We start from the raw sequence: 8884 nt of genomic DNA, 5'->3' as shown, positions 1-8884 counted from the left end.
TTCAATCCGAATATATTTTTCAACCATCCGAAGTGCATAATCTTAAACAGAAAACAGCTGAGCGCGTCGTATTCAACCTCCTCAGTAAATAATCATTTAGTCTGAGCGTGTGTGGGCAACTGCATACTTCCGACTTACCTCTCAGAGGCAAGTCTGTGCAGGTAAGTATTCCAGAAGTCTGCGCGTGTATGGGGCCCTCTATAGCATCTGGCGTTTTGTGCCGGGAGTGTCCGAGGACATGGTGCAGGTCTTTATATTTGACTCCCGTAGACGACCTGCGCTTAGTGAAGAGGATGAAATTATGATGAAGACAACAAATACACCCAGCCCCTGTGCCAGCGGAATTAACCAATTATGGTTAAAATTCCCAATCCTGCCGGAAATCAAACCCGGGTTTCCTTTAACCAAAGACCAACACGCTATCCCTGTATCCATGGAACCGGACGATAGTGTTGTTAAGAAAATATTATAGACATTCTAGGAGATAATGTGTTTCTCATATGGGAAACTATAAATCCTGACTGGAATTACGTCACCAAATAGATGAAGAGAATTCGTTCTGGAGTTGGGAAAGGAGCTCATAAAGCCGCACGCGAATGGGGCAAACTGTGAAACACGAACGGATTGCCGTCATGGTCTGTGGCGACAATGAAGAACCTCGTGCGGGCTAATCATGTGTCGAAAGCAGTATAAACTTTGCAAACAAATTATTTTATGTGTAGAAGAGAACAAGAAATATACAAAGAGATACGATGAATGCTAAAATCATGTTTGTAATGAACGTTCTGAAAGGAAACCACCTGTTATAATACATACACTTTATGTTCACAGGAACTTAATAGAGTTTGTCATTGTAAAAGTATCTGGCATTATGAGAATTTTAATTTAATTTCTTACTGATAAAATTTTAATTTCTTTTATATCCTAAGGTGAAATGTTCATTTGTACCCTGTTTGGTAATTTACGTGTATTCTAAAGACTGGTATTCATAAGGTTAAGGATGAGTTCGTCTTGTTCGTCTGCGTAGACTTATAAACAGAAATTTTAGCAGACTTTAATGTGATTATATACAGATATACACAGAAGTAGAAACAACGTGAAATATCACTATTTCCTGCGAACGAAGTCCAGCCATAGACTGTCCTTCATGTCGAGCGTGATGGTGCAAGGATCCTTCTCGATTGTCGCGGGAGTCATCTCCGTTCTGTGGATCTCGAAATGCGACACTATCGCCACCAGCCCAGCCTTCATTTCCGCGTCTGCGAATTTCATCCCTGAAACAGTACACAACACGTTACCTTGTTCATAGAAAGACGTAAAGTTCTCATCATTCACATGAAATTATATCCATTGAATAGCTCATTTAAGAATTTGAATTTAGAATGTTAGGTGCGCTGTGTCAATTTAAGTCATTACGTTAATATTCTTGCCCTTGTAGTTGTTACGGTGGCATTGAAACCGAGTGCATCATCCCTGGCTTCCCACACGGTTCGTATTCCAATCAATACACGTTGGATTTCTTAAATGAAAGATTGGTTGGTTTATTAGAATTAAGAAAGAGTCAACAATAAACCCACACACTTTATTTTATCAGTACTTATCGCAAGTTGCATATTCCACGTCACAAGTTCGGCTGAAATACCAACAAAGCCCCATTCGATTTCTTTCCAGCATCCTTATAAAAATTTCTGACTTCACATTGCTTCGAAACACGCGTATCTGGGTCTTAATAAATACATCTAGGAAGGCCAAGACCCCGTAAGAGACTCCCGTTACATGCTCAAGGAATTCTTCAATAACTGAAGACTAATCAATAATAATACCTTAATTTCCCATAACTATCGTCCACTTTTAGTATATTTATCCCTTTCAACCATAAATTCTACAGTGGAATGTAACAAAAAGCATAACTCTGTAACTTAGTACTATAAAAAAAATCGTGTGGCTATTACTAGCCGAGTGCAGCCCTTGTAAGGCAGACCCTCCGACGAGGGTGGGCGGCATCTGCCATGTGTAGGTAACTGCGTGTTATTGTGGTGGAGGATAGTGTTATGTGTGGTGTGTAAGTTGCAGGGATGTTGGGGACAGCACAAACACCCAGACCCCGGGCCACTGGAATTAACCAATTAAGGTTAAAATCCCCGATCCGGCCGGGAATCGAACCCAGGACCCTCTGAACCGAAGGCCAGTACGCTGACCATTCAGCCAACGAGTCGGACACTTAGTACTATAATATAACCAATACAATGTTAATATTACATTTAAAATAACTTAATAATTAAACAGAAATATATCGGCTTAAGTTGTATATCAAAGTACCCAACTATGGTCCAACGTTGTTTTTCCTCCTTCGAACACATTTGGCATCATTATCTGCAGTGGTTTAATGTTTTGTTAATTATAAGTAAAATTACAGCCTTTTTGGAATATAACAATACCTTTATCAGCCCCAGCGAGAATTTAATTCTTTCTTAGAATACATTTATAAGTCATTTTTGTTGAGGAATCAATTTTACACTTTCATATCACAAAGTTTATACTCTAGTGCGTCCTCATTCTTTGTCCAGGTTAAAATGTTTCCTTTTCTACACATAAATCTCCACTCCACTCACCGAAACCTTGATCACTCTACTAGGCCAGTATTCACCTTCATAATCTACAATGACAAAGACTTTGATGATCCTCGGTGAATATCCACTTTCTACAAATTACGATCTCCATCTTTTGATTCTTGGAGATTAGAATCTATGGCTAGTATATAACTGAACATTGCTCCAACTTTTCTGCTTTTCATTATTTGAGTTATTTCCGTTTCAATGGCCTGAAATTGAAAATTATAACTTCTTAAAGTCTTCAAAACATTTAAAAATAATAAACACTTTAAAACATAATTTGTGATGTTAATGTTATGCAAACACCGTACTAGAGTTGTGTTTTAAGTTACAATTTTCCCTAAACATTAACAACCATATGCACAGTTTAATAACCAGGGATAATTATACCTTAAGGACATCACCAATAAATGTAATTATAAACCAATATTAATTTCTAAAATTGTTTCTTTCCTTGCTCTTTATGTACAACAAAGCTTGTAGAGGTTTTACCTCATAATAAAATGGTTTTCCATAAACAAAGTTGTCTCAAGCTGTCCTTCTTTCTTGGTGGTAAATTAGTTCCTCCAAAGAGGGCACCGATAACTAAGCTTCGGTGTTCAACGCAGAAAAACATGTTGTCAAACAGAGAACTAGGAATTAGTTAACGTTAAAATATGCACCATAGTTGCATTCCTAGACTATAGTTACGGGAAATTACAGTAATAGTCATAATAATAAATCATCCACTAACTATACTGTATTTACTCTTTTCGTTTAGGCTGACATACTGGAAATTTTGTCCCGCAGATGATCTTTACGTTTCTGTAAATCTACCGATTCGAGGTTGGCCTGTTTTCACATCTTCGAATAAAGTGAGCCGAAATTGTGGGCTCAAAAAGCCAGTCCGGTACCATTTTAGTCATTCATACCACCCGAAGGCCAGCAGTTGTCTTGGCTGGTCAAGGCTCTTAATGAGATGGATAAGCCATGTTGATTTTTGCTTGTTTGTTTGTTTGTTTGTTTGTTTGTTTGATTGATTGTTTGTTTGTATGTTTGTATGCTTGTTTGTTTCTTTCTTTCTTTCTCTGTTTGTTTGTTTATTTCCTTCTTTGCTTGTTTCTTTGTTGTTTGTTTGTTTATTTGTTTGTTTGTTTGTTTGTTTGTTTGTTTGTTTGTTTGTTTGTTTGTTTGTTTGTTTGTTTGTTTGTTTGTTTGTTTGTTTGTTTGTTTGTTTGTTTGTTTGTTTGCTTGCTTGCTTGTTTGTTTGTTTGTTTGTTTGTTTGTTTGTTTGTTTGTTTGTTTGTTTGTTTGTTTGTTTGTTTGTTTGTTTGTTTGTTTGTTTGTTTGTTTGTTTGTTTGTTTGTTTGTTTGTTTGTTTGTTTGTTTGTTTGTTTGTTTGTTTGTTTGTTTGTTTGTTTGTTTGTTTGTGCAATTATTGAACAAATTAGCGTTTAAAATACACTATCCTCACAACATTCACGAATACTACCTATCGTTATTCCCTAAAGAATTCGCAGGCGAATCCATTATCAATTTATTCCGTGGCGGTTGTGGCACTAATAGTGATTGTTTTAAGGGAAAGTACAACAAGGCAATCATACTTCTGAATAGTGATCAGACCGGACGAGTTGGCAGTGCGATTAGGGGTTCTAACTCCTCTGTCAGCAGCCCTGAAGATGGTTTTCCGCGTGGCTTCCCATTTTCACACCTTAATTAAGGCCATGGCCGCTTCCTTCTCACTCCTAGACCTTTCCTGTCCCATCGTCGCCATAAAACCTGTCTGTGGCAGTGCGAAGTAAAGTAAATAATCAAACAAAATTAGTGATCGGAAAGGAAAAAGGAGGAGGTCCATCCATTCAAGTAATGAAGGTGTTGTTATAGGAATGTGAAGAACCATTAAGGGCATGTAAATGATAGACTACATAAGCCTCGCAAAACTAATACCGTAGGGGGTGCGAAGAGAAGAATAGTCGGCCAAGGAAGGTCGGAGAGAGAAAGAAAGAAGTCTTGCAAAACAAAGTGGAAAAGAAATATCAGACTCATCCAGAGTACCGTGGTCACGAATGTACGCTCCCAAGTTGATATACTCTAAAGCATAATCTTTCTTTTTGACCTCTTAACACAGGAAGGGAAATCGTGTATGTATTCTATAATTCCCACGTGTAAGGGGAGACTTATGTGGTAATACCCACTTGTGACTTACACAATATCGTTGTCATATCAATCAATCCCTACTGATCTGCATTTTGGGCAGTCGTCCAGGTGGCAGATTCCCTATCTCTTATTTGCCTAGTCTTTCCTCAAATTGCGAAGAATATGTAAGTTTATTAAACATCTCCTTTGGTAAATTATTCCAATCCCTAACTCCTCCTCCTATACATGAATATTTGTCCCAATTTGTCCTCTTGAATTCCAACTTTATCGTCATAATGTGACCTTTCCTAGTTTTAAAAACATCACGAAAACTTATTCGTCTACTAATACCATTCCATGCCATCTGTCCATTGACAGCTCGGAACACATCATTTAGTCGAGCAGCTCGTCTCCTTTCTCTCAAGTCTTTGCAGTGCAAACTTTGTAGCATTTTCGTAACGCTACTCTTTTGTCACAAATCACCAAGAACAAGTTGAGCTGCTTTCCTTTGCACTTTTTCCACTTACCGAATTATCCTGCTGATGATCCCATACAATGGAACCTTACTCTAGTTGGGGTCTTACCAGAGACTTATATGTCCAATCAATTGAGTTCCTTTATTAGTCGATGAGGTTAAATGGCTACCCAGTTACTTTAAGTGAGTAAACTGTAACACTAATAACACTGATAAGTGTTCGTGTGCAAATTAATACTAGCGTAAACGTTTCCAGTTATATAGTTAAGTACTAAACGTGTTACAATTTTCCTTCAATTTAACTAACATTTCAACTGTACATTACTTATGTGTTTACATTTCCTTTGGTTCGGAGCTGAATGATTGAAAACCGAATGCTGTGTAGTAGGAGTTGCTTTAATCGTGACTTTATAGTGTATGATGAATACTGCAAACGATAATTAGTTTCCTAATAAAGAAGAATAACTAGATCATGTATAAATAAACAGTATCAAGTTAATGGACAATGGAGAATATCATCAAATAAAACAGTGTATAAGGAATTTGAACCAGTATTGAGCACGATTACGAAAAACGTATATCATTTTTTGGACATATTATCAGAAAAACCTGACACCAGAATTAGCAGAAGAACAATTGAAAAATTATAGAATAGCAAGACCAAGATTAAATGGAACACGGAAATAAAGAAGGATATTAAAGAACTACAAATAACAATAGACGGTCTCAAAAACAAAACAGAAAAATAAAGATACTTTAAGACTCACACACCAGGCTACAGACCAAGATCAATACAAGGTCTAATGCGAAAGTATTTTCAACAGAACAAAGGAAGGTAGCATCTCTCAGAATAAACAAATATTTGGCTGATAGAAAATCAAGAAATCCTTTGTATTATTTGCTAGATTGGTCCACTGTAAAAAAGTGAAATAAAATCATAATTAAACGGCCTCAGCTGCTGTGTGCAGACGTTTGTTTAACTTAACGTCGTCTGGATGACTGATCGTCAAATTCGACATTCCGTTTTACTCTAGGCCTACTACAGTGTATGACAGAGTAAATCGAATCTCCCTTAGGCGTATCTGAGTTTTAATGAATGTTGTTGGGTGATCATTAAATGTGTCACCAAAGATCTTTTACAAACCGGCATCGTACGACATGGAGTGTCCAACAGACATTTTCCCGCCCATTAAAAGTCCGGAGACCGACACTCTACCAATGATCCATAGAGGCCGCATATTAGTTTGATTTTATCCAAGTTATTAACTTAACAGTCTCGCTGTTCATACTTGGTTCTCATATTTTGACATAATCAAACGAAATTCAAATAACAATTTGTAAATCTCTGGGTTAGACTTTTCTGGTGGCAATATTAATTAACACGCTCTAAAATGGAAAGTATTACACTATTAACCTAATCATAGTTAATAATTCTTTGTTTTCAATAGTTAAATAATTATCAAATTAGTTTCATTTATATCTTAACTTGCTATTCATTTGGCATATCGTATCTCATATTTTCACCGTACGATACGCGCCGTGCACCTGATATATTGTTCCCAAATGAATGTATGGTTGAGCAGCTCGATCGGAAATATAGTACAAGTAGATACGAGGTGATGCCTGACAGATATATTACTTCTCAGAATTAACGGCATAAAGCTGCTGAAGTAACGGAAATCTTTGCTCCATCTATTTGATTTAGTAGGTCATCAATAACATTGTTAAAACATTGAAACTCTTAAGAAATTTTCTATGTGAAATTACCAATGTTTCGCCCCAGTGTAGCAGTGGAATTGTCAGTTGGATTGCCACATCTTTCCAATACGCTGGCGGCTAGTGCGTTGTTTAGACACTGCTTCTACTAAAACTGTTTACACTCCGTAAACTGAAAGGGTACGGTGGTTCTCTTAGACGGTGATACTGTCTCTCAAGCCAAGGAGATTTGAACAGGTGAAGATGTACTGTGAATACATATAAGGGGGTTGGCTGCCGTCCCGTATACCAGGTACTGATCCACCTTAGCACAGGAGAATGGAAAACCACGGAAAACCATTCACAGGACAGCCGACGGTGCAGACCAGCCCCTCTCCCTCTCCCGAATGCAGAGGTGTACAACAACTTTTAGGCCGAAACGTACTCCCGCCGATCTTGAGATACCACAGACAGCCTCCGATGTAAAACAAAGCACTTAATGTGCACTAGGCGCAGTATGTGTACCTCCACTTATATAAATTATGGTGAGTGGGTTGCTGTGTACCTACAAAGTTGAATCATTACTGAGAAGAATGCACCGGGAAATTCCAATGTCACCGGGCAAGTTGGCCGTGTGGTCAGGAGCGCGTGGCTGTGAGCTTGCATCCGGGAGGTAGTGGGTTCGAATCCCACTGTCGGCAGCCATGAATATGGTTTTCTGTGGTTTCCTATTTTCATTCCAGGCAAATGCTGGGGCTGTACCTTAATTAAGGCCACGGCCACTTCCTTCCAACTCCTAGGCCTATCCTATCCCATCGTCGCCATAAGACCTATCTGTGTCGGTGGGGCGTAAAGCCACAAAAAATATCCAGTGTTCATCGTCTCTACCTTCCTCCACCATACCGCACCGTCATTTCTGTTGTGTCGCTTCTACAATGCTGTCGATGTGGAAGGGCTGATAACGAATAAGGGTAAGCCTGCAGTACATTACAACGGCTATGCTTACTGAGAATTTATCACAAAAAAATGATGGGACGATCGTTTGGCGATGCCAGACGGAAAAATCGAGCTGATGTTGTGGAATGTTGAAACCAAGATATGGTGAAATTTTAGATCTGATCATCCATGTCACGCAGCTCTCTTAGAAGTTGTGGAGAGTGTCTTCAGGCCAAAAACTTACCGTAGCTTGCGAAGAAGGTACGTCCGTTTCAAGAATATACACAGAAGAACTGGGGTTACCAAAATTCTTCTTCTTGTACCATCACAGAGCAATTCTCTTGGAACCCTAATGGAGTCGGGAAGCCGAGGTGACGTTGTTCTAGAACGCGAAGTCCTTCAGATTAAAGATGGCACCTGTTTAACTCAAGAGAATGAATTATAATTCTTAGCGGGCAAAAAGGAAGAGAGAGCTTGAAGTTTCACCAACACTTTTCATGCATGGGATTTTCAAAAGCTGTACTAAGCAGTTTGCCCAAGTGTATGCTATTCAGGCTGATTATGGGAGCTCTAGAAAAGAAACGAATGCCTATCCGGTAATGTTTTCTCTGTTATCAAATTAGAAAAAGAAACTTTTATCCGACTTTTCCTTCTTATTGTAAATATTATCCCTGAATAGAAAGCAAGAAAAATTAAAGTTGACTTTGAGGCAGCGGTGGTTTCCGTCGTTAAGGAAGTGTTTCATTCCGTGAAAACAAACGGATACTGTCAACACATGAAAACATGTTTGTGGAGAAAACATTGGTCTGACTATCGAATACCGCAAAAAGAATGGCATTCGGTTGCATATGCAGTTGTATTCTGTGCCAACCTTGTTGAAATCTGACGACGTCACAGATGGTCACTAGCTGCCCACTATCCGAAATTGTGTCAGTGTTTTTACTGTTTCGTAGAAAGATAGCTGGAGAATAACGAAATTCCTATTGAACTTTGGACTTGCTACAAGAGACGACACCGCACAACCAACGCTGCTGAATGCTGGAACAACAAA

General features: G+C 38.5%; 1 protein-coding gene across 1 annotated transcript in view; it reads right to left on the bottom strand.

Annotated features, from left to right (window-relative positions):
* Window positions 1–728: 728 nt before the first annotated feature.
* The window catches only part of LOC136875651 (cytochrome P450 6k1), a 44176-nt gene continuing 36020 nt past the window's right edge, over window positions 729–8884 (bottom strand). The window contains exon 9 of the mRNA XM_068228090.1: window positions 729–1274. Coding sequence (XP_068084191.1) covers window positions 1108–1274 — 167 coding nt within the window. The 3' untranslated portion in view covers window positions 729–1107. The remainder of the gene's footprint in view (window positions 1275–8884) is intronic.

The sequence above is a fragment of the Anabrus simplex genome, chromosome 6, assembly GCF_040414725.1.
Source record: "Anabrus simplex isolate iqAnaSimp1 chromosome 6, ASM4041472v1, whole genome shotgun sequence".
Classification (NCBI taxonomy): Eukaryota; Metazoa; Arthropoda; class Insecta; order Orthoptera; family Tettigoniidae; genus Anabrus; species Anabrus simplex.
Note: the sequence above shows the minus strand (reverse complement) of the source record. Positions and strands in the feature narration are given on the sequence as shown.